This window comes from Micrasema longulum, unplaced genomic scaffold (genome assembly GCF_059751315.1).
Source record: "Micrasema longulum isolate JH-2025_06_02 unplaced genomic scaffold, ASM5975131v1 h1tg000087l, whole genome shotgun sequence".
NCBI lineage: Eukaryota > Metazoa > Arthropoda > Insecta > Trichoptera > Brachycentridae > Micrasema > Micrasema longulum.
The window spans coordinates 1,234,245-1,262,023 of NW_028277293.1; the positions used below are offsets into that span (position 1 = coordinate 1,234,245).

General features: G+C 30.9%; 1 protein-coding gene across 1 annotated transcript in view; it reads left to right on the top strand.

The window, feature by feature from the left end:
- The first annotated feature begins 313 nt into the window (after positions 1 to 313).
- The window catches only part of LOC148284817 (dipeptidase 1-like), a 134,780-nt gene continuing 107,314 nt past the window's right edge, over positions 314 to 27,779 (top strand). Inside the window, exons 1-2 of the mRNA XM_088234741.1 lie at positions 314 to 619; positions 21,975 to 22,110. Coding sequence (XP_088090867.1) covers positions 523 to 619; positions 21,975 to 22,110 — 233 coding nt within the window. The 5' untranslated portion in view covers positions 314 to 522. The remainder of the gene's footprint in view (positions 620 to 21,974; positions 22,111 to 27,779) is intronic.

The following is a 27,779-nucleotide window of genomic DNA, read 5'->3' on the forward strand; positions in this document are numbered from 1 at the left end:
AAATATGAGGGGATTTTTATATCATAACGTTGTCAACTCGTCCATGCGCAAATTTGCATGAAAATTAACATGTGAGCTTTTTAAATCTGTCGCTAGAGTAAGTAAAAACCGCCTGTGGAGTCACAGTGTTAAATCTTACCAACATTATAAGACAAAATTGCAAACAAAATAAGGGCACATTGCCAGAAAACTAAATAACTGAACAGGGCATACAAATAGTAGGAAATATCCTTTTTGTGAGGCGTTCTTCTAGTGACTTTGTCCTTTTGTGTACAGGGTGATATGAATCCCCCTCATTTCTCCATTACCCTTATTCCGGTTGCGTTCTTCGTTCGGGGTGCACGTGTTTCACGAAATGAAAATCTAGGAATATTACGGAAATTTTTGAGCAACCGGTGGTCGAAATAATTTTTAAATCAAGAAATATAAAAACGCGAAAATGTTAACTGCGCCGTGATTTCACTTTGAATTAGTTTAATAACATTTCTCGGATAAACTAAAGTGAAATTATTTTTTTTAAATATGTTTTGTTTTCATACGGTGATGCAAGTTTTTAAAAGTAGATATACGATGGTTGTTCAGTCGTCATGGCATCTCTTTTCCAGAAACATTTATCGAGGTAATTAAATTTCTCTAATTTCTCTAAGTTATTCATTTATTTATATTTCAGCACCTAAAATAAGAAACTCTTTCAAATGAGGAAGTTCAGTGTTTTTTTTAAATATATTTTTGTTTGTTATTAAACTACTAAACAATGCTAAAAACTAAAATAAATAAATATTTATCGTTTTAACAGCACCATGTTTGTTTAAAGTTTTTTTTTTTCATTACTTCGCGTGTGATGTTTTAAGTTTTCTTACCCTTATTCTTGTTGAATTCTGCTGATTTGTCAGCTGACTTACCGTAAACCGGAAATTTATCACAACTCTTTTATCATTGAATTTGGAAAAACTAGTGACGTTTTTTAACGTATTTCGTTTTTATTAAAATCGTTTTTATATTTTTTTCATTCATTTTCAAAAAACTTCGCCGTATTATAGAAATTTGGGCTCTAATATACATGTTCTATATCTAATTCCCGTAGGGCTGAAATTCTTAATTGAATTCAATCATTAAATCGAAGTATTTCATTACTGAATTATGCATTTAATTTATTTACCTACATCTTATAATGCATTTTTTGAGGCATATGTCCCAACTCCACGTGTGACATTTTAAGTTTTCTTACCCTTATTCTTGTTGAATTCTGCTGATTTGTCAGCTGACTTAAACCGGAAATTCATTACAACTCTTTTATCATTTGTTAATTCGAAAAAAACTAGTGACGTCATTTAAAGTAGTTCGTTTTTATTAAAATCGTATTTATATGTTTTTTCATTCATTTTCAAGAAACTTCGCAGTATTATAGAAATTTAAGGCATTAGAATACATGGTTAATATCCAATTCCCGTAGGGCTGAAATTCCTTATTGAATTCAATCATTGAATCAAAGTATTTTATTATTGAATTATGTATTTAATTTAATTATTTATTTACCTACATCTTATAATGCATTTTTTGAGACATATGTCCCAACTCCATGGAACCAAAGTCCTTGGATGAGTTGGGAGGAATAATTCATCACCACAAGATCACAATATAAGATCAGAAACAAAATAAAATACATTTTGTTTAAAAAATAAATATATATCACCTATTGATATTGTGATAAACAGCAAATACAAAAAAAAGGTATTAATTTTTTTTTTTTTTTTAATCATTAACTTATTAAATTATTACAGTGTTGTGAAATCGCTCGCCAGTATTTTAATTTTAAATTGTGTTTTGATTTACTATAATAACAATTAAATAAATTATTATAAAAACACGCTTTATCCATCCTACCTGATAAAACTTTCTACGTGATATTAACTTTTAAATGAGATTTTTTTGGTACTGCTTTTTAAAACTACGGAGAAAAACAGCTGGTGGTCATTGAAACATAAATTTATACATTTTTCATTTCAGACAAAATAAAGAGAAAAAACTGTAGTGGATTCAGGTTGTTTTAAAAATCAATAAAAGAATGACCAAGAAAATACCCTTTTATTTAATGAAATTGTGCAGTTGGTAATTTTATTTTATAACAACTCTATTTCAGGCGAATTCCCAAAATCATTAGTCACCCAATTTGTTATTCGGTTATAAAAACCTAGCGATGATGGATTAAAACAATTGATTAAGTTTTGTGGATCTTTTATTTTATTTATATTTATCGTATTTTGTTCCAGTGGATATGCTTTTATCTTGGGCATAAAAAGTGGAATCTTCCGAGTTCTTCAATAAAACGTGTAACGAATTGGGCCTACTATAAATGAGCGAGCGATAACTGCTCCTGGAGAAAGTTGCAGTACTCAATCTCCATGTTTGAACTGATAGAAAAATTCCTTTCTGTTCTCGTTGAGTGGCTCAGCTCATTGTCTTTATAGGGTTAACGGTTTTTTCATAAAAACTACGTCATTAACTTATATCTTGTATGTCTTCTGAGGTAACTATCCTAACTGTCAAATTTCTCTTGACAAAACATTTTACTATAATTTCTACACATTATTTTGGATGGTGTATCCTGTCAGCTGTATTCATAGTTCTTTTAATTTAACCCAAATTACGGTTGCATGGGAGAAAATAATGGCTACAAACCGGAAAATGATTAAAAATTTTCCAATTCCTCACAAAGCCAAAACCATTCTTTTGACTACTAATAAATAGTTTTAATTTGGCCTACACATCCACACGAATACAAATGCAGTTCCTCTACAGTTTCAGTTTAATGCAAAATACAATAGTAGACCTCGTTGGCTCCCTTTTTAGCAATCTCCTCGTGATAACCATAAAGCAACGATTCAATTTTGGTCAAATTGTGAATTCCAAATGCGTTAACCCACAACTACTGAAGATAAAATATGTCATGTACAGGTATATTGGGTAAGATTGGATTCTGAAAACGCTCAAGAACTATTCCAAAAAACTTTTTGTCTAGTTTGCACAATTCTTCAGTTGCCGACAAAAAAAAAAATATAACAATTTGTGTCCAGGACAAAAGTTGTTTTCACCAAAACAGTGGCGAGCGATGTTTTTTTTTATAGGCAATCTACAAAAATATTCATTAATTTGTATCTATATAAGACAAAATTATAACTGGCAATTTTTTCTGTGGTTCTGTGCAAATCATTCCAAACAGCAACTTGTATTTACCTCGCGATAAATGTAGCTTTATTATATACTATTTTAATACGAAAATTGTACAAAAGTTTAATAAAAAATACTACAATGACATTCAGCTGATATTACTCTTATGATTTAACTGTCAACACTGAGCACTGGTCGATTGCTTTTAAAATGAATATTGCCAAAAACGGCCACTTCGAACGCGTCATGTCCTACGTCCATATCTTTTGTCTGTCTTTATATTAGTATATGTAAAACGTGTAAAAGCCCACAAGGCGTTTAAATAAATAAATCAACAAAATTAAATAATATGTCAATGGTACCCTATCAAAGAAAAATAGTACTTCGGAAATAATGTTCGAAATACATGTTTCCAAAGAGAGGATCTTAATAAATAACATTAATTTTATTTGATTTCCCACAAAGTTACTATAAAACATTATTATCGAAAAATCAAATATAATGGTCGCTTATTTATACGATTCGCCCCTGCAAGATAGACGTGTGTGGTGGTCCGTCCTCTCTGCCCGGTCTTACGGGGAAATGACTTGATGTTAGTAGTAGTAGCAGTTAATTTGTGGTTGTTTTTTTTTTTTATAATACTTGAATTCTCATTATTTACTCTAATTTTTAGACCATTTCCTAAAAGCCGTAAATAACTTGTGCTGAAGAAATTTAAATCGAGGTATGGTAGAGTAGGGTTTGAGCCTCGGACCTTGGGTCCATGAGTCCATATCACTACCACAGGACTACAACCCAGTTTAAAAAAAAATAAATGCACACATGTCAGTAAAATATTATAAAAATTAATGTCTTTGCATACCGCTTGAATGATTTTGTATAAAGTCTCAAATTAACTAGAATTAATCTACCAGTCAGGACATGAAAACAATTATTAATCGTGTATTAATAGTGTAATTTTTGTATGGAATATAATTAAATTATATTTAACTCTGTGTCCAGTCGGATAAAAAATTCAGTTCTGCGTGTGAAATAGAACCAGAATCCTGGACTAGCACTTTCTCGATGGACTCGATGACTGCTTTTAGGTAAAAATCCTAAATAAGAAAATCGAATAGAGATAAATCCACCTCGCTGTGTAGTAGTTGGTGCGTTCGCATACCATACTTATGGTATTGAATTTAATTGTTAAAAATGGATTTTTTTTCACCACAACAGACCAGAAGGCCATGATGCTACTGGGAAATATTGCAGTGTAGAATCAACCTCCTTTTAAATTAGTATTTTACGTTCACCCTGCCAAGAATCGAACCTAAGATCTCAAACATGCTAGACACATTCGCCAATCACTACAACAAATAATAAAAAATACAAAAATAAATTATTTTCCTAGATTAGTGGTTTTATTTTTTACGTTAGTTTCATATTATTTTTTTGCAAAAGTCATTTGATTCTATACATTGATTGATTACGAAGTATTGTGAATTTATTTGTAAATTTGTTCATTATTTCAGCGTTCGTTAACGAGTATTATTTGACATCATCATTATGAGCATATTCTGTGGAGTAAAGGCTTAAACTGCGTGCGTTCAACTGGAAAGCAAATACGGTTAATTAGTTCATTTGTTATAAATACGTAAATCATGCAAACATCACATCAATTACTTAAATAATTTATAAATAAAAAATATGTCAATAATAGTCTATAAAACAACTCGCTCAATATTACTTTCGTGCAAATATCAAATTATTTGTTGTTCTGTTAAAAAATATATGTAGATAAGCTAACTAAATGGTATTATTTATTGTTTTAGCGTTTAGGTACTTTGTGGAAAAACATTTTGAATTTATTTATAATGAAACACTATGTAATTTTTACCACAAAAATGTTAAATATATATTTTTTTTATTTTTTTTATTTTTTATTTTCTTTTATTCAGGAAACATACAGTACAGTTACAAAGTTGAATATTTTACACAATTGGACTTAATTCTAATGGACCAGTGAAGTTTCCATATTAAAAAGCAATTAAATCTAATGTTAATTATGAAAGTATAAAAAAGAGAAGGAAAAAGAAAACATAAATGAAAGTTGTTTAATAATTTAAATTTAAGTGAAAAAAATATATTTTAAGGTTTGTAGTTTGTAGTGAGTATTTACAAATGGAAATAATATTAAAAATGAAGAAAATTTGTAAGAGTAATTAAGAATTAAGAATGGAAATAAAGAATGAAAAACATGCTCAGATGTAAAAATAAAATAAAATAGTAATATTTTTTTTAAAAAAGGAAAAACATAAACACATATTTATTTTAAGGGATTCAAAGAAACGATGAGAAGAATCTTTAAGTGAAATATAAGACAGTAAATTTAAATTTAGGTCAATTTAAAAAACATCTTCAAAATTAATGACACATTATAGTAAGAGCAGCAATATGTTGATTTTATTAACATATATAATATAAGTAATTAAAAGTAGTTTAAAAGTATAACAAGTATAAAAACATGCCAATGGCAGCAGAGAAAAAAGAAAAAATAAAGAAGGAATAACAAGTATGGCAAGTAATCATTTAAAATATATAATTAATGTTCTATAATATACTCGTATTAATTTCTCATGCGGTAAACATTACAAATTGTTTCATTTGAAATAAATTTTAACTAAATGGCCTGATTAGAGTATTATTACTTGGGAGGAATAACGGATTTTAACATACTGTAATTAATAAAAAGGAATTTTCAGACTCTTCTTGTGTTTATAGCCCTAATCAATAATTTCATTCAAAAATTTCGTTTGCAATAATCGATGTCTCAAAAGTGTCATTTTAGTCAGTTGGTAATGAATTCAGGCATATAAATCCACCTAACAGTACATAATACCCATGCATTTTTTCAATGTTGATAACGCTTTAAAGAAATTAAAATGACGCATATTGTTTATGCTCTTTACTCCTTTTCTCGCCAACCTTATATATGTTCGGCATACTAAATGGTATAATCGATGTTCCATCATTACTGGGACAAGTAAAATTCAATATTCCGACTCGCTGATTGAGAAACAATGAATTACTGTTCATCGATCAGCATAGAACAAACTATGGCCTTAATTCTCCAATGACCCGTCTTTGTCGTATTGTTAACTCAAGACAAGATCTGGACTTTTTCGTTCTAAGTTTACAACGATTTAAACGAGCACTAAATAAATAGTCCAGATCTTGTCCCGATGTCCCTTATGTTTGTCAATGCTTCTTTTCTTTTTTAAAAAATGTTTTTACTATTCTTTTATTGTGATATTTAAACCTTATAAATTGTATACATGGACAATGTCCGTTAATAAATAAATAAATAAATAAAAAAAAAATAAAAAAAAATTTTTAAAAAAAATTAATAAATAAATAAATAACTAAATAAAAAAACCTTTTTGCTAGTAGCTTTGAAACCTCTGGCAATTTTTCACTGTTTTTTCTTTACGACAATACGGAATACGCTTTAAATGCAAATGCTCTTCTTCTTCTTTTTCAGTCTTATTCTCTCCAATTCTGGATAAAGACCTCTTTCTAACGTCTTTATTCCTTCGTATCACTCGCTTTCATCATCCATGTTAGGGTATCGAAACAATGTCATTGACCCTCTTTCCTGTGGCCTTCCAGCCCTTCTTTTGTTTACTCGTGATCGTTTAATTTTTCTAGGTGTTAACCTGTCATTATTTTACCTCGCCAAGTGTCCTGCCACTGCCATTTCAATTTTGCTGCACGATCCATGATATCCACGACTCCGGTTCAGCACGGATCGTTGCGTGCATTTTAGTTTCTGGCTACTTTTCTATGTTACAGACATGGTTTCTAGTCCATTTCTATTGCATTTTAGTTTCTGGCTACTTTTTTATGTTACAGACATGGTTTCTAGTCCGTATGTCATCATTGGTAATATACACAATTTATAGGCTTGTCTTTTTTATGCGATTGTTATTTAACCTTATTTCAAGTAAGATTCCAAATTTTTTTTAATTGAGAAGGTGTTTTTTATTTTGATTTTTTAGTGTTCATGTGATAAAATTTGTTAAGTGTAATTTGCATTGTCTTGACATCACTGTTATTAATATCACTGAATGTCCATTATTATTATTGTGAGCATATTTTAATTTTTATTTAATAATAAGAAATTTTCTAAAATGGGCTGAAATCGATATTTTTTCCACATCTTTGTTTTGCGAGCGACAGGATTTGAACTTATTAATAAAAGTTTTGAGGCTGGGCCTGCAAAAAATATTTTGCTGAAATACAAAACAAAACTCTTGAAGATCCAGGTTGCTTCCAACCAATACAAAATATATTTCGAAACACTTGACAATACCTAATACAAAGTTAAACATCCCATAAAAGCATTTTAGCCAGTATTTCCAGAACGGAAGAAAATTTTTCTTAACCAAGCAATTGTAAAATGTGAGCACTAGGAATTTTCCTCCTGATTTCAGTATGTAAATAATAAATGATATGACTTATATGAACGAGTCCTAATAAAATTTCAAAATAATTTTCCTAAAATATTTTCTTTTAAAAATGAGCGAAATAAATGTAAGGCTTCGTCCTCGAACGGCAACGGTGAAGTGATTCATCTAGTAAATCAGATCATTGTGACGAAACGCTTGTTGAAGATTATCACACACTTCAATGGAATTTTTTTGTAAAATCCTGTCGAACACGGCTGAATATGGCCAGTATTAATTTCCCAAGTATATTTCACATCTTCGCAAGAAACAGATTATTACATACTAGAATTGCTTTACGGGAATAAAAGTAATGGATTCTAAGTCACTTGGTAAAACAAATGTTTTTAAAGCTGTGCAAGATAAAGTTTCAACCATATATAAAATGGACACAATTACCTATCTTTCTGATTCGATAATAATGTCAGTGAACAAATTCTAATACACAATATATTAATTAACGGATAATTTTATTTGATCGCAATGCAAGGTTATTATGTCTTCTTTATCAAAAATTTAAGAAATATGTATTTCTTTTAATAATCCTAATATTTTAAAACTATTTTAAAACTTTTTTAGTTTACAATTATTAAAAAAAATACATTTTTAAAAAATACTTTATGTGGAATTAAAGTATATTTACCTAATTATTTTATGAGATGCGAATTAAACGCCTATGTCACGCCTTTTCTTATTCGCTAATACCAATGTGGTTTTTTTTTGTAAACAATTTTTAATCGGAAAATCTTCAAAACAAACACATTAAATCACTGTTTATCAAAGTAACAACACTCCGAGGGTTGACTTTGATCACCATGTTTATATTTTTTCTTCCACTCACTACATAATATTGTCTTACTTGAAAAATTACAATTTTATTTTCTTTTTTATGAAGATTTGAAGTTGAAAAGTGATAAAAGTGACCCCATTTCACTCGCTCTACTTAAAATTATAGACATTTACGTAAAAACTGCCGCCGCATCCAATGACGTCATAGTTGATGACGTCACGAATAACTCGTTTTTCACTTTTTTAAATTGACTAAATTTTGATCCTTTATACCTCCCTTTTTTAATAATTTTTACAATTTTGAAATCCATGAAAATCGCTCATTGAACCAACTATTTTTAAATGTAAATGCAAATGCTACCATATCTTCTTTGATCGATGTTAAAAACCCATGCTCTTAATATATTAAATTGATATTAATGGATAGTAAATTAAATTTCACGTATTGTCCAGGGAGCCCAATGTCTCTGGGTACAACCTGAATTCATATTTTGTGCTGCCCTTTATTATTAAAGGGCAGTAGCGTTGCTTACCCTTGGTGTTGAAATTGTCAAACGTAGTACCTACCTACTAACAATATTTTCACTATGACTTGATTAAATTGTGGTGCTTAATGCAAGATTAAAGGATTTATATTTTGGTGGCTTATATGAACGGCATCGGACTTAAGAAATTTTTAAATAATGATAATAATAATCTAATCTTATGTTATCAAATTTATAAAATTACTGTTATGAACATAGGTGATTGTGATATAAGCAAATACAGTTTTTGCTTCTATTCATGTTTGCAATATGATTATGAAGATGAATGATAATATCCGACATACGCCCTCAAAAAAATATCAAACTCACAATGAAAGAGGCAATAAAAGTATAAGCGTTAAATTCCGTTAAAATCTCGATATAATAATTTGAAAATTTAAGAAAGTAACTTATTCTTTCACAGAAAAAATAATTGCTTTTATCTGTACGAGTGAAACCGGTAGGAAGACCTAAAGTTTTTAAAACGTTTTTGGTGAGGTGGAGGAAGTACTTTTACTCATGATTTTTGTAAATATAATGCATAATTACAAATTTCTTGAAATATAATGAATTTATGAACCGTAATTTTCTTTTTCAGTTTAAAGGTTTAAAGCTTGATAGATGTCTGAATCAGAGAATCTTAAAAACTGCAAAATATCATGAAAAGGCTGTTGTGTATGAAAGTCCTTGTTGTACTGTTTATTAATCTTGATAAACTCTCTACGAACTCAAATGTTTTTTTAATTTTTTTCATTCAGATAACAAATTAAAATACAACATTACAACTCAAAATATTTTATTATATTAATTAAATAAATATATTTACATTACCGTTTCCCATTATGTAAAAGAAATAAACAATTCTTATGTACCTAATGGGGAATGACGTCTTACAGTAGTTTATTTTATTTTAATTATAAATATTCATATTTTTAGGATAACATGTATAAATTACGAAAAAATATATTCAAACGAAATTTTTTATCAGTTTTACATAAAGAAGAATAAAAATGTAACTTATTACTTCTTTCTTAAATATATTGTATTCCTGACTAAACTTTTTATTATCTTTGTTCATTTAATCAAAGAAAAATATTCCTCTGTAAGTATAATGATGTGCTGTAGTTGTTTTTAATTTGGGTACTAAGATATTACCATCTGTTTTATGTCGCGTACTTACGTTTTGTGACCTAAAAATACTACTGTTTATTTTGTCTTTATGTATTTGAAGAAAACAATTCTTTGTACATAAACCTTAATTTTTTTAAATAATCGAACAGTGGGAAAAGTAGACGGTTTTTTCAAAATAACTTATAATTAACTTATAATTAATTTTTGTATTTTTTCAACCGGTAAAATACTTGTTTTAAAAGCACCACCCCATCCGATTATTCTGTGCTGTAATATGAATTGGGCTAATGCAAAGTAAATTAATTTTAATTTTTCGATTGTTAATATATTTTTTAATCTAATAAATACATATATAAATTTTCTCATTCTAATTACAATATTATTTATTTGCTCCTTCGAATTTATATTTTTATCAATTTTATCAAGTTTAATTTGTCTACAAACATTTAAAAGTGTTGTATTTTTGTAATAAAAATTCTGTTAATAAATATATTGAAAAATAAACAAATAAAAAAAATAAAAAATAAAGTGAAATGAATAATAGATTTTGCATTTTGTTTCTCAATCCTGACTCCTTTAAAATATGGGGAAGAGCGGCGAAATCAAAAGTACATCCCCTGAAAATTGCTCAAAAAGCACTATTGAGAGTAATTAACAACCGTCCATTCAGATATCAACCAGAACAACTATTTAAATCATACAAATTAATTGACTTTACTTTTCCCGCCCAAAAAACTGTTTTTAAAATGTTTTTTTTCGTTATTTAGGTTTGGTTAGGAGTTGGATGAGTTGAAATGTATTTTCAAATATTTTTACTTTCGTTTCATACTGGTTTAATAACAATGGGGCTTACGGGTCCCTTCAGGCAGTAATTTTTTTTTTTTTAAATAAGCAATAAGCAGTATTATGTTATTCATTCATACAATTATTCTTATCATTGCAGCATAAATACGTTTACTTAAAAATGTAATGTGAGCCCGGTGAGTAAGGTCTTGATTCTTTTTTTTTTCAAACAATATATTTCCCATCGACCTATTTTTTTTCCAAATATATTTGATAATCAACCTCCTTAATTAAATGTTGCTTTTTAACATTTAAATCATTTTTATTAATTTCTTTTTTAAATTAAGAAAAAAATGTTTTTTTGTTATTTTTCAATGTATTTTTACAGTACAGTACTTGCAGTTCTTCTGATAAGTAACTTGAAAACCTTATTTTATAATTTTCTTCACCATGTTATAGTATGTATGTGGGTGAATGTGTATGTGTATGTGTATGTGTATGTGAGTGAGTTTGCGTGTGCGTGTATATGTTTGGATATTTATACATGAATTTGCATGCATATGTATATGCACTTATGTATAAAAAAATGTTTTTTATATTTTCATTTATTTTTTGAAATAAATGTAAATGTTGTACTTAAATCATTATTAATATTGTAACCCCACAGAAAGTACAAGAGGTTACTTTCTTTTTTGATGTGATATTTTGTTTCGTTTTTTTGTTTCTGTACTTTTGCTTTATTATGTATTTCTTTTTGTTAACATGTTGTAACTTTTTTATTATATTGAATAAAAATAAATATTAAAAAATAGGTCAATATACTTCTCTATTTCCTAGACGAACGTCATTGGGAACAGACATTTTACTCGTCTTTATTATCTTAATAGGATCACTGTTCAGATATAATATCATGGATAACGACTTGCGCCTTTGAAAATAAACATATGAACAAAAACCTGAACAAATGGAACACAAAACTATGTAGCAATGACAACAAACTTAGATTTCAAAAGAGCATTCGAGACAGTCAAAAGAATTAGACTACTGTGTTAATCAAAAAGTATAGGGGGTTGCAATAATAAGTTTAAATGATTCAGTGAAATTTTAAATGATAGAACACAAAAAAGAAAATTAGTGTCACGTTTTGTGTATATCAACAACAAATTTCCTAAAAAAGTCGGATTTTCAAATAGAGTAAGAAAAGATCACGGTTTAAATACAAGAATTTTAATTTTTAAGGAAATTGTTTTGCGGCATTTCAAGTATTGTCTTCTTGAGCACTGAAAATCAATATAAGTCCATGCATAAAGCTCAGAATAAGGGAATAAAGACGATATTGAGATGGGCAGATATAAAAATAAAGTAAATTAAAAAACAAATTGTTACTTGAATACATGTTTTGCGTAATGTTCAGCATACGAAGGGAGCTAAAGGTTTCAGACTCCCCAAACCAAGAATCCAGACAACTCAGATTTTTTTTTATCATAAACGACTTAAGAGGTTTGATGAGTTGTTAAAAGAGATGAGGGATGCTAAGGTCTATCGCATCGCTTTGTGGGATGGCGATTGTTTTTGTAAAAAATAAACATCCATATAGGTAGAATGAGAAAAACGTCTGGATTTTATAACAATGTTCTGTTTTTTAAATATTGTTTATAAACACATCGTTTATGAGTAAAGGTATAACTAGGTGTTCAAATTTTTTGTGTACAAAACCATCTTCCGTCCGCCTACTCAAGAAATGTCTCAATAGAATATTAAAAAAATGTCTTTAAATGCTTTTCTTGATGCTTGGCGATCGCGATGGGAATCTTTCCCTTCAAGGAGGATTACCTTTCTTTTTTTTCCTTAAGCCCATCAGCGCTTAAAATCTCCTTGGATTATCCCCGATCACTGGACTATGTAATTTTTATCGGGTCATGGTAAATTTTATAAAAAAATATTTGTTTTCAATATTGTTGACTCCCCTTCGTGCTGCTGCGGATATTCTAATCAATCTTCTGAACATACTCTATGATCTTGTTCCTTTTTCCCTCTCTATGATTACTTAATGCAGCTTTGGGTACTCTCCGTGGCCCTGTTATCGGTTCTGTAGGATATACAAATCTGGTGGCTTCCAAAAATAATTTCGAGGCTTTTTTTCGACATGTCCAGTCAATTTAATCCCAGACAGTGAAGAATTCACTTCCCTCTTTTCTCAATCCAATGAAGTAGAAACAATGTACTCCTAGATTACTTTCTTTTAGCACAAAGTTGCTAAGGCTACCAGAATACGGAAAGCTCCAATGGGCAGCTTTTATCTTTTGAGAACATGCAAATTTTCCGTGTATGTGAGCACCGCCAAGGAGACTAATGTCCTCAGATGCGGTCTGTGATGGGCAAGCTGTACAACTATCTTAAAATAAATACATTACAAACAAGAACAATAAAATAATGGTATACAATTTACAAATAAACATGATTAACACATAAAACTTTGAGCTAACCCATATCAATCTATCTTCATTCCTCACCGTGTCAACGACGAAGAGATCTACGAAAAGCCGGAAGATCTATCCCAAGAAATTCCAAGTTGTCTGACGAATGGTCTGATTTACACATTCTGGACACAGGCATATAAACAAATGTTGCTTTTAAAAGATTAGAAAAATAACAGATGTTGGGTACTTCTTATGACTCGGTTGGGAACATGAAAATAAATTAATGTCAACAGAGATGGGACATCACTTATACCATTTAGTATTTTGAAAATGCACATAGGGTCAATTTCTGGTCTACGCTTCTCCAATGAAGACAGATTAAGAGATCGCTATATTTCATTGTATTGTTATAAACGCCGCTATTTTGAAAATGTGAGCAATAAACAGTAATTATTTACCGCTAGGTGTGAAAGCGAACCTAAAAGTCTTACAAGGCAGAAAAGGGTTAAAATAAACGTACATTTTTAGATTAACAAATTACAACAGGGATGGAGAACACCTTAAAGAAAGGAAAATAGAAGTCTAGGCATTTACAGAGCTTATGACCTGTCATTGGCTGGTTTGAGTTGGCTACTTTACACACTGAGTAATATTGGGAATTGGAAAATTTGCAAAATTGGAAAATTATTTTGAGGCGTTGCCTAGTATGTAAAATAATTCAGTAAGATAAATCTTTTCACAACAATAAAAGTTTTAGCTTTTTAACATCACTAAAATCAACTAATGGAAGAATTTAAGAAATATGGATGTTCAAACATAGGCAAAATGGTAAATGTTGCACAGTGTGTAAAGTGGCCTCTCAAATCAGCCAACGACAGGTCATAAGCCCTGTAAATGCCTAGACTTCAACTTTGCCTTCTTTATGGTGTTTTCCATCCCTGTTGTAATTTGTTTATCTTAAGGACTCTCGAGGGGGTGAAATCCAGTATTTTGTCTACAAACATTTAGAACAACTCCAATTTTGTAGTACATTCTTAGGCTAGTTCAGTACTGCCACTCGCACAATACTACACTCAACTGTGTTTATGTGTGTAGTGTGTATGTATATGTATCAAAATGTGTAATTGCCTAGCTTGGAACGGGGTATGTACGTTTGTTAGCTGTGCAAAGTGAACATAAAATTGTATTTTTGATAAAAGGTGTAAATAAAAAAATAAAAAACTATTCAACAGTATTCAATATTCACATGACACAAGACACTCTAACACGGTACACTCACAGACCACGAACAACGCTTTCACTCATTCTTTGTACCCAATATATATGTGCAAACGATACCATGCGCCGTCACTAGATAACACTTACATGCTTCACACTGAAGTCAATTTACACCAAACACCTAATTCAGTCAGTTAGAGAACAGGCAGATTACACTTAAGCTAAAGCTTGAACATGGGATCCAAATTTGGGCAGCTATAGTGACTGTTGAGTATCTTCAATTTCAATTTCAATTTTGTTTATTCATATATGTACATTGTACATTACAAAATGAAATACCTTAATTCATACATATAGAAATAATTGATATAATAAGCTTAAATTAGGTATATACTCGTATATAAAAACAACACATAATTATACATAATATCCAGAGAATAATTCTTTAAAAAAATTAGAGAATCTTGTAACGAAAAACTCCCTCAGAGACGTGAAAAATATCAATGTCCAAAGTAATATTGTTCAACATAGAGATAGCTCTTCCTTAAGTAATTATCCGGAACATAAAAGTTTATGCTCCGTATAATTTCAGGGTTGTCAATAATACCGCGTAGCAATCAAAAGAAGTGCGTAGTTAAATACACTTTCCTCCCGGTCTTCAAACGGCTGTAACCAAGCATACCCTGGAGGAACTCAGTGGAATAAAGCTATGGATAATATCCGCACTCCTTCATGTAGAGAAACGGACGATTTTTTTCTGTACCCTCTCCACCATAAGAGAGTGTTTCAACTCACACGGTCACTCTCGAGTCTACTTTGCACCAACGAGTTATTAAAAATTCTCAGTACTCGTGTATTACCAAAAACCCTGGCAGTACGCAAAACGAATCCCAACATTTTCAACGAACTCCTATGTTTTGATCTGATCATGAAATGTCAGGGAACTCACAAAAGGGATGCCTAGATTTTTGACCTTCGAAGTCCGCATTAGATTGTGGTCATTCATTCTATAGCGGAAAAAAGCGTTTTATGGGCCCTGGTGAAAGACATAACTGAGCATTTTGAAATGTTGAACAATAATTAATTTCATCTTCCCCATTCAGATACGTTTATTATATCTTGTATGTCTCTATCAGGCCACTCCTTTCTCCGTAGTGTATTAATTCAGATAGTTGTACCAAAAAATATAACTACTAGTAATTCATTATTAATCTGTCATCTTTCCATGTCCGATCCATGATCCTCCAGGCATCTTTGTCGGCTGCCAGCTCCTGTGCATCCTCCCAAGTCAGGTTCACATCCCGTAGTTCTGATATGAACTACCGACAAACAGTCAGCAGTGGACGTCTAGGACGTCGAGAACCGGATGCCTTGTAAAGTAGGCAAGCGTGGTTAAGGCTCTCAGGAGGCATCCGCAGTACATGGTCAAGCCAACCGTATTGCCTCTACTTGATGACAGTTATCACCGGAGTTTGCTGCGGCCGTTTTCTTATAACTCCATTCCGCACAAAGTTAAATAACCGCAAACCAATATTCTTCTGAGACACCTATTCTCAAAACTCAGTATTTTTCTGTTTTGAGCTCTAGTGAGGAGCCACGATTCGCATCCATGGAGGCGAATAGATGTTATGCAGGCGTTATATTTACCGAACCCATGTCGCCTGTAGATCCCACCTAACATGCACATATTAAATGCAAAAATGATTATAAAAAAAATATTGTTATTACAGACTCTCCGAAATGACCTTTAGCTACAGGGTCTGTTTATTTATTTTTTACTTTGTGGGTTACTAACGATTTTTTTTTATCGGAAAAGACTGTTCTAAAATCCCTTTGTAAGCGGTGCTTAAATGTTGTGTTATACTAAGGACGAGATATTTTAAAATACGAGTATTAAAAAACAAAATTTTAACCAAACTGTTTGATAAACTATTTTTTTAAGTTTATAAAGACAATCATATAATTTAGACATGAAGATAGAGATGTCAAGAATTGGAATAATCGACGTGCGTGCATGAAAAGATTTATGAACGTAGAGAAAGCGAGGTATGTTTGCAAATACAGAGTGATATGGCGTTCTATCTTCTTTGTTATATTGTTTTTGTTATTATTTATACCAGTTATAACAAAATATAACTTCATTCTTTTAAAGATAAGAGAGATTGGAGTGGTCTATTGCTAGATGAAAGTTTTTTTTTTTACAATATACATAAGAGGTTAAATTGAGTATTACAAAAAATAAAAGATAATATTTTGAGTTTGTCCAAATTTTTGTAGACAAGAACTGGATTATGATTACCTAGTATGCAGGTGAAATAATTCAATTAGATGAATCTCACTCGCATAAATAAAGGTTTCAGCTCTTTAACTTCACAAACATCAACAGATGAAAGAATTGAAGGAATATAGATGTTCAAATATAGGCAGAATGGTGAATGTTACACAGTGTGTAAAGTGGCCACTTAATAATACAATTTCGGCTTTCCGTAGTCTTGTTTTCCGCGCCCTAAAACTGAATCAATTTTGTTTTTTTTTCGAAGAAAACGTAAGTTAATGTTTTAGTGGGAAGGATGAACCTGATGTTTTAATAATAAATTATCAACATTTGGCGTTCATTTTGTCAGGTTCAATCTTAAATATCTTCGCCCAATGATGTCCAGTCTGTTTTTTTCGCTAGGAGATTGGTAACAGCGCTGAACCCCCTTTCCACCAGGTATGACGATGGAAAGGAAATTAAAAAATTCATAGCTATATTCCATAATACAGGATAAGTAACGGGTATGTTTTTTTGCAGCCAGAAGTGCTGATATCCGCGCTTAAACTGAACCTTAAGTTCTTCGTTTGTACTTATTTCAGTCAGTTTCTCTTGTATTATGACATTCGTTTCTTTTATGTCACCACATGGGTTAATTATCCACGGTGGTATTGCCATAGTCAAAACATCCTCAAACCAAGTATCAAAATTTGAATAGAGGGCATTTAAATGTTGAACGTAGGTTGAAACGTCGTCTTCCTGGCAGTTTGTCTGTGACAAAAAAATGTATTGCGATCACAAAGCAAATGCCTACATCCTCAACTTAAACAATTTTATTAACATTTATATATTTTTTTTACTTCATAGGTACTTTGATAAATAATGTACATGTCTTTATATTATAAGATAGTAAAATGTAAGTAAATCAGTGTATGTTGAGGTCCACTATTGTGGACCCCCATTTTCATTTCATGGACCCCCAATTTTTTTTTTGTTGAAGTAGACCCCTTGCAAGTTGTCATAAACCACTGGGGGTCGATATAGACCACTTTGGGAATCACTGCTCTAGAATGTATGCCTGAAGAAAAAAATTATGATGAACGAAAGTATGTCAAAAGTGGTGGTATTTAAAAGGGGAAGTGAGGTTACTGATTGCATAATAAATGTTAACATAAAGTCAGGGTTTATCAATCAACAGATGAAAGAATCAATGAAATATAAATGTTTAAATATCAGAATGGTGAATGTTTCACAGTGTGTAAAGTGGCCACTTAAACCAGCCAATTACAGGTTATAAGCCCTGTAAATGCCTAGACTTCTAAATAACCTTCTCTAAAACGTTCTTCATCTCTGTTGTAATATGTTCATAAAATAAGGGAATAAAAAAACTCAAATGTTTATTTATGCGGTGATTTAACTATATTTATTACTTAAACTAGACTTTCACCATTAAACAATAACCATTTTGCCTAGGTTTGAATATTTATATTACTTCAATTCTTCCATCTGTTAATGTTTGTGAAATCGAAGAGCCAAAACCTCTGTTTATGTGTGTGAGATTCATCTAGGCAGCTTATGAAAACATTTAATTTTTTTTATAAAACTTCTTATTATTTTGAGTTCGTCCAAATGTTTTTAGACAATGACCGGATTTCACCCCCTACGGAGTTAAAAGAATAACAAATTATAACAGAGATGAACAAGATTTTAGAAAAAGAAATATCAAACTTTACAATGCCTATGACCTGTCACTGGCGAGTTACACATTTTTTTTTTAGTCCTTGGAAAAAATATTAATTATGTAAAGTCATAGAATTAAGAATAGTCCTGAAAGAGCGGAGGATCATATTTGAATACATCGGACTGTGTCCAATAATCCCCCCACTATGGCTTTCTTTCGCCGCGCGCATTCGAGATGTCGTCGCGTAATGCTGCTTGATGGAAAAATAATAATCATAACACAAATGTAAGATAGAAAAAAAGCAATCTGTTAATTTCTCTAAAATTTTATTGTGCACGCGGAAACATTGATTGACCCAACAGAGTAAATCATTAAAAGGTCATTTAATGAGAGTAATTGAATTTATAAACTTTGAACTTAAAATATAAAACAAATTTTATTTTATATAAAAAGTATATATTTATATCAAAAAATATATATTTATTAAATAATATTTGATGTTTTAAAGATAATGTCGTTCAAATGTCCCCCACGGCGTTGTTTAATCCGAGGTACAATTTTCATTAGTTCTTGCATTATATGAGAATAGTAGGGTAAAAAAAATTACTACCCTAGCAACACTAACGAAATTTCCATTTTGTTTCTTCGACAATCTGACAGATGAAAAAATAATTCAATTTTTAAGTAATGCATTTGCTACTTAAACATTCGTTTGCTAATTACACATGAAATGTGATACCATCCTGTTTTTTTAAGATCCTAGCAGTATTTCTACACTTTAAAAGGACACAACACGGCATATTTGATTTCAAATCAGGAGTTGCGTACTGAGCGACGTCTACAAAGAAACTGATGGGTCGCTGAGTTAAAGATATTAGATGTAAGACAATTGTTTGTAAGGTGCCTACTACTTAAATTTTATGATAAATTAAGTGAGGTCAAAAGAATCCAACAGAATATAAACACTCGTTCAGCAACACAAATTAACTGTATTGTCCCATTTGTATCAACCGCCTTTGGTAAAAAGCAGTACAATGTTATTGCTCCAAAAATATTTAATGATTTATTGCCAAATATAAAAGACTCAAAATGTAAAACAAGTTTTAAAATAAAAATAACTGCACATAAAAATAGTGTAGCGAGAGATTTTTTTGAAAAATATTTGTAAATCAATAAACGTAGTACTTTATATAATTGGTACACATATTATTTATATTGTTATGTATTTAATTGCTTTATATTTGTTTTATTAAATATTATACTATATTATTTATGTTTAAGTAACATGTATTCTTGGCACATATATATACTTTATATTTGTATAATAATGATTTTTAATTTCTTACATTTGATTAGCAAGGCATTTATAATAAAGTAATTTAAGTTTTTCTTTTTTATGTTATTGTTTTATTAGTATAGGACTACTTACGCTCTAAAGATAAAAAATCTCCATCTTAGAACAGGCTGTGCCATGTTAGATGGAGACTATCATAAACAGAGAACACTCTGTTTTCATTTTACATTCATTGGTTTTATATAGATTCCCTGTTATTAAGTTTGTATATTATTTTTTTTGCAATAAATTTATGAATAAATAAAATAAATAAAATCGTACACCTAGTTATTTACGAGTAGTTAAGTCACCTCCTGTTTGATGTGCGTATGCGGTTTCTGGACTATTCTTAATTCTATGTGTAAAGTTTGTATTTAAAAAGCTAACTTTGTGATTACTCATTTGAATTAAAATGAAAATGATAAAAACTTTGTTTTTTACTTATTTTTTATTTTTTCTACTGACTGGTTTTCTACTGATTTGAAGTTTCATAAGCTTTCTTTATCAATGCATAACTAACCAATAAAATAACAAGAAGCTTGTGTAGTTTTGAAACCGGTCGGTAGAAAAAAAAAGTGATTAAAAACCAAGTTATTTCATTTAAAAATGTTGGCAAAAAACTCATTCTGACATTAGCCCTTTTAAATCTTAGCCGTAAAATGCTCGGGATTAATCCCGAATCACGCTGAGCCTCAAGTCACGGTAAAAAAATCCCAACAACCGATTTTTTTTCATTCAAATCCTTGAAAAGTTTGGGCGGATTAAATTGTCTGATATTGCATTACAAATATTTAATTTCCCTCGAAGTTAATAAAACTTCCCGAAAGTTCTAAATCATGACAGATATTATTCTTTGAAATCAAAACTTTTTATTAATTTTCCAGGAGTTTATCAACTGTATAAATGAGCAAAATATCCGCATTCAAGCAAATGAAAGATAAATTTCTGTTGAAATATTATATCAATCTCGATCAACTTCTTAGGAAGTAAAATCCAATATTTTTTTACCAAGATTTAGACATATTCAAAATACTGTCATTGTTTTAAGTGTGTCCAAATGCTTGCAGACTGGCTGGATTTTCTCCCATGTGGATGTTCAAACAATGGCAGAATGGTGAATGTTACACAGTGTGTAAAGTGGCCACTTAAACCAGCCAATGACAGGTCATAAGCCCAGTTGTGATGGTGATAGGGTATGTTGGATCAATAGTAGACCGGAAGAAACAAATGTCGACGGAAGGTAAAGTTGAAGAAATGTGAATTTCAAAACATAGGCAGAATGGTGAATGTTACCCAGTGTGTAAAATGGCTACTTAAACCAGCCAATGACAGATATTAAGTTCTGTGAATGCTTAGACCCCCATATTCCCTTCTCAAAAATGTTTTCCGTGTCTTTTTTTTTATTTTAAGGAATATCCCGTCCAATTTACAGTAACTTAATGTTCTTAAAATTAATATTTAAAAAATCTTTGATTATTGAGTACATGAAAATAACATTTTGATATGTGTAAATTGTATGTATTTATTTGATATGTAATATATTTTCTTTACTAACTTTGTATACCATGTGGAAATCTGTTATTAGTTCTGAGTTTATACACTTTATCTGTTTGTTTACTAAAAATATGTATGTAGAACTGTTGATTTCCCTAATAAAATAAAAATAAAATAAAATAAATAAATAAAATAACCCGCTAAGCCTCTATTTTGAGGCTTGTCAGCAGGTGGGATAGAGGGGATATGGAGGGAGGTAATGAAAAATACACCACAACACCCAGACCAATTGAGGAAAAAATCTCTCTTGGATTTTCTGTTGCAACACATTTAAATATTACTGTCATTGTGTCTATTTTCCTCTGTTCTGGCCGATTAATAATACAGTTGTGTGTGAAATAAAACCTGAACCCTAAGCGAACGCTTTCGGACGTTCACATCGTAGTGCAGTGGTTGGTGCGTTCGCCTACCAAGCTTGAGGTCCGGGCTCGATTCCTAGGAAGGTCACCATGAAATATTGATTGAAAAGATGGTTCTCACTGCAATGTTTTATATTCCTGGTCCTGAAATGTAAATGTAAGGCGAATCGATTTACGATATACGAAGAATGTATCAATGCATGGTCCTATGCTTCATCGGATGAAGAGTGGGATGAGAGAATTATTAATTTTTAAAAATTTTATTTGTTTCAGTGGATAACAACTTGGGTATGACGGTTAGACTGTGGACCTTGGCAGCTGGTCTTCTAGTCCTGGCTACAGCTGCATCAGATAGGGAGAGATTGGAGACCGCCATGCAGATCCTGGCAGAAGTACCTCTCGTTGATGGGTATGTTTATATCACTGATAATCGAATTTTCCCTTTGAAATAAATCGCCCTTTTGTTCATTATGATGTTTTTCTTCACCCAACTGAAGGCATTAATAACATGTTGAAACAGAGATGAAGAATATTTAAAAGAAGGTAATATAGAATTCTAGGCATCTACAAGGCTTATGACCTGTCAATGGCTGGTTTAAGTGGCCACTTTACACACTATGTAACATTCACCGTTTTGCCCATAAATGAACATCTATATTTCTTAAATTCATGTTGATGTTTGTGAAGTTAAAGAGCTGAAACCTTTATTTATGCCCTGTAGATGCCTTGACCTCCATATTACTTTCTCTTAAATGTTCTTCATTTCTATTATAATCCCCAGGGAGTTAAATCCAGTCCTTGTCTACAAAAATTTGGACAAATTCAAAATATTTTTGAAAGCATTATTGTTATTTTCATAATATAATTTATGGGCGCTTTACGAAGTGATTCGTTGAATGTGAATTTAATTTTTTAGTCGAAACTTATAGTGGAAAAAAAATAATTTACTGCCATGAATTTATTCAAATGATTTTGAGAACGGGGCCGCGATTACAATAGGAAGTTGAGGACGTCATACCTTCACCATGATTATATAGTTGAAGATAAATTCTCCCAAACGATTACGAAGATACACTACTGACCCCATACCTTCAAGTTTTGGGTAGGTACATCCATATGTTCTAAGGGGACGCGTACGCCACGGTACACATATCTACGTACTAAAGTAACACACCTTCATTATGACGTCATAGTTAAATATATCCATGTCAGGAATCGAACCCGAGACATCTAGCATGGTAGGCAAACGTGCTGACCATTACATCACGAGGCCGACTTTTATTTAGAATATTTAAATATAATATAATATGATTAGATTTATATAGAATAGAAAAAAAAGAATACAGAATGAAGGAAGTAGCAAATCTAGGACTGAGGGAGATAAAGTCGATGACATCACGTGCTACTCAGATTGTGCAATTATAGCGACAGAATCAGAAGGTGATTTACAACGCATGTTACACAAGTTTCTCAAAAATTTGACATGAGCTAAATCTTTCACAGTTGGTTAGTTTAGTTAGTTAGCTTAATTATTTAGTTAATCAAGTTAGTTTAGTTACTTGGTTTAGTTATTTAGTTTAGTTATTAAGTTTTGTTTGTTAGCTTTTTAATTAGTGAGGGTTATCACTAGATCCCTTACAGGGCACTGCAGATTGAACAAACACCTTGCTAAAATGAACCTTTCCAAAACTTTTAGATATAGGTTCTGCAGTGCAGATGAAGAAACGCCTATACACATTACATGTGTAATGTGCTGTAAAACAGTACTGAAAAGAGGTAACATCGTGCAATACGCATTGTAGGTTTAAATTAAAGTTTTTACTTCAAAGTTGGACACGCATCCTGATAAAGCAGTCTCGTGACATCTCTATTCTGAGTTTGATCTCTAGTGAGTGACTCCTTTTATCACTCGGCCATCATTCTGAATATTTATATTGATTGACTGCTCAATAACTAGCGCTTGATTTTATAAAAATATTGGGATCGTTTAAATTTTATAAGGCTTGTAAATGTTTAGGCTTCCAAATTCATTTCAATATGAAGCTCTCTGTATCTTTATCAACTTCCTATGGCCCATTTCATTTGGTATCGTAAAAATTCACATGGCACCTTAAAATAATGAATTTGTTTATTTATTCAACTCTTTATATACATATTAGGGCGAGCATATTGCCTTCAAGCAATTTCCTACCTACCCAAACCGTTCTGTTTGAGAAAATTACAAGTACATGGACATTTTGAATCTTACGATTTTATACAAAATTAAAAACAAAGATTAAAAATATAAAAAAATAACACTATACTATAAAAAGAGGAGTGAAAATGGGAAGGAAAGAAGAAAGATAAAGGAACATCTTAAATATTTAGATAATGACATTTTAATATTGACTTGAATGTTAATAAAGAAGAGGCGTCTCTAACATTAGTGGGTAGATTATTCTACAATCGAGCAGCTACTGCTGTGAAAGAGGAGGCAAGAAAATTAAAGCGATGAAAGTGTATTAAAAGGGTTATCTCGTAACGAGAACGAAGAGATAGTCCGTGGTGTGATAGAGGCTGGAAGAGCTCTCTTAAATAAATATTTGAAATAGGATTATTTAAAATATTGAGAAGAAGTGATAGAATGTTAATGTTTCTAAAAATTAAATTAAAATTAGAATGGATTGTAATTTTTTTTTGTATTTGGTTAAAATTTATATAGCGGCTACTCACAGATAACCTGCAAAGGAAAATTTAATGGAGATAATTTGGTTTCGTGGTGATCAGTGCTTTTGCCATTAAATAAATAAAAACAATATAAAATAATTATGTTACAATAAATATCATATTTTTAATATGTAAAGCATTTACTTTGGGGTCAAATATTTTACTAAATGTGATTAAATATTTGTATTCAACCACTTGCCTACTTTTCATGTCTACCGGTTTTGAGACGTACCTGTCTCTTCGTCAGGACACTAATTAAACTAACATGCTAATCTCACCATACATCATAGTTGTTGCATAAAAATATAAACCCAAAAAATTGTTTTGAAACCACATAGCAGATTACACTAACATGTCTTATAAAATTATGAGGTTTCAAATCAGCAAATTGATTTTATATGTTGTCCAATAAATATGTTGAAGGTTTACAATGGGATTTGCGTGTTAGTTTATTCAGTGTCCTGACAAAAAGACGGGTTCGTCTCGAAATCAGTAGACACAAAAAAAATCGGTAAGTGGTTATATATAAATATTCAATAACATTTAGCAATGCATACTCTTAAAAGTCCACCCATTGTAATTTAATCGTGTTGCATTTTTTTTTAGTATCGTCTTTAATTAGCCTAAAGGGGTTCAATCTGATCTTAAAGTATCTGATACACTTGCGAACAAAGATTTGAAAATTTCTGACAAAATTTTAGATTGAAATTTTGTGAGTAAGTGAATTAAATTACAACGAAATAATACATATACAATAGGAGAAATATTGTTGTATGTTCGTTCGTGGTTAATAATGTCGACATGTTCAAACATAGGCGGAATTATGCGTGTTTCTCAAGGTAGAATGTGGCCAGTTAAACAAGCCAATAATAGGTCATAAGCTCTGTAAATACGTAGACTTCCATATTCGCTACTCAGAAATGTTTTTCCTCCCTGTTGCAATAAATTTCGTTGACATTTTTTAATTTACTTCACGGAAATATTCATGTAGTTTCCGTTTTATTCCGTTCCAAAGGGAGTTTTCTTCCGTCGTATTTAACCATCAAAGAATTTTTTTAATTCCCCAACGTTAATATTATTTTGTCATTTATTGAAAACACAACCAGCGGTTTAAGCTTAATGTCAACTTGGGCTGAAAAAAAAATTTTTCAGCGAGCATTTATTTTTAGAAATTAATATAATTTCAAAACTAATTCTAAAATTCACTTTTTGCTACTACTACTATTACCATCACGCCATATCCCCGTAGGGAATGCAGAAATGATGGACCGCCACACACGTTTATCCTGACAAACATCCCTAGCTTCTTCCTCATTTATACATTTTATCGTACATGCCCTTCGGTTCTGCCGCTTTTGAAATAACCAGACTTAAGATTTTGGTTTATCTGATCATGCCACGTCTTCCTTGATCGTCTTCATTCGTTATTCTCGCTATGTATACCAGTTATACCATTTTTTCGTCATCCGTCTATTCTATTCGACCAAACCATCTGAGAGACCCTTTCTTAAACCTATCAATTATACCTGACTCAAATTTAGACTCTCACCTGATTTCATCATTTATTCCGTCATATATTGATATCCAATACATGCCTTTCAATTGTGGCTGCTTTTGACATGACCAGAATTGAGATTATGATTTATCTGATTACGCCGCGTCTTTTGTGCTCGGCTTGCCACGTCTTACGTTACCATATTTTACCATTATTTCGTCTTCCCTTCCTTCTTCATGACCAAACACTCTAAGTGACCCTTTTTTAATCAATTACACCTATCTTAAATTTGCATTCTTGCCTATTTTTATCAGTCGTAATCAGTGACTGCATTTCGACCGCATTCAGTCTGCTTTCATTCTTCTTCTGCCAGTTCTATGTTTTACATCCAAATATGTGTATCTATTGGAACTAAAACCCCGTAGTCGACTGCCAGTCTAGCTTCGATCATCATCTTTTTATTTGCAATTATTGTGCTCAGTGCGCCGTTAATTTTGCTGTCCGCATTCACTCTCTTTTTAACATATTTTTCGACTCTTCCTTCTCTTGAAAACAAGCTTCTGAAATTCACGAATTCTCCTACTTGCTCAAGACTTTCATAGTTTACATTTACTGAGCACTCAGTAATCTCACATCCTCTTTAAATACTGTAACTTTTGACTAACTTTCCTTTATGTGCAAATAATGCTAACACATAAATTAATATAATAGGGTATTTTCACAATTGCAGAATATCGTTAAAAATCTAACAATTATTTTGAGTGGATATTTTCAACTCCAATGGTATAACTATCATCATGATTCTGCTCTTTGCACCCAACAATGCATAAGGCACTGTATGTGAAAACCTAATGCACCGCATTTTTATAATCTACGTGAAGGTAATAGGATCATTCTTAAGCTTCAGGCGGCAAAAATATTCAGAAATATTTCAGTCTAAACAACCCTTTTTTTTATTTAAGAAATCAAACACTGATTTGAGTCTACTGAAATCTTTATTTTATTTTTACAAATATGAATACAATTTTTTTTGTGACTTTAGTTTCGCCTTGTTAGGGCATTTTTAAACAAAAATGAAGATTAGATGGATTGAATGTCCTTACATAGTTATATACATAGTTCAAGGTATTTTAGTAAAAAATAAACAAATGTCACAAAAAATTTGAATTCATATTTGTAAAAGTAAAATAATCAAATCAGTGTTTGATTTCTGGTATTTTAATGTTGTGTTTTATAGGTAGGTAAAAATGTAGTTTTACAAAATAAACAACAAATCAATTAATAACCTTTTTTTATTGTTCAATATAATTACATATTTGATACATGTTTTTATTTTTCTTTTAAATCAATATTTCATGTCCACACTACCAGAAATCGAACCCAGGACCTTAGTTGTGATAGATAATCGCGTCAACCACTATTTAACTCTGGTGGATTTATCTCCACTCGTTTTTCTTTTCCAGAATTTTACCTGAGAGTAGCCATCGAGACAAAAACACTCGTCCAGGATTCTGGTTCTATTTCACATAAATAATTCTAATCTTCACTCTCCCGGACACAGATTAAGTATTGCATAATGTATAAAAATTGTTTCACTTATTTATTTTCATAAAATAATTTTAGCGTGTTTTGGTATTTTAATCGTGTTACCTAGATACATTTTCTGAATTTCATTTATGACAGCAGAAATGTTAACTTGGATTGAAAATGTAAAATTTTAGCCACTATTCATTTACAGAAATGAATACAATCCCCCTACATTATTTCTAATATTTATTTTATTTATTTATACTTTTACGTTGTTTGTATTATTTTTTTTATACATAATAATGTTCCCTCACTGGGGTGTCCCGTGCCGAGGGAAACATTTTACAAAA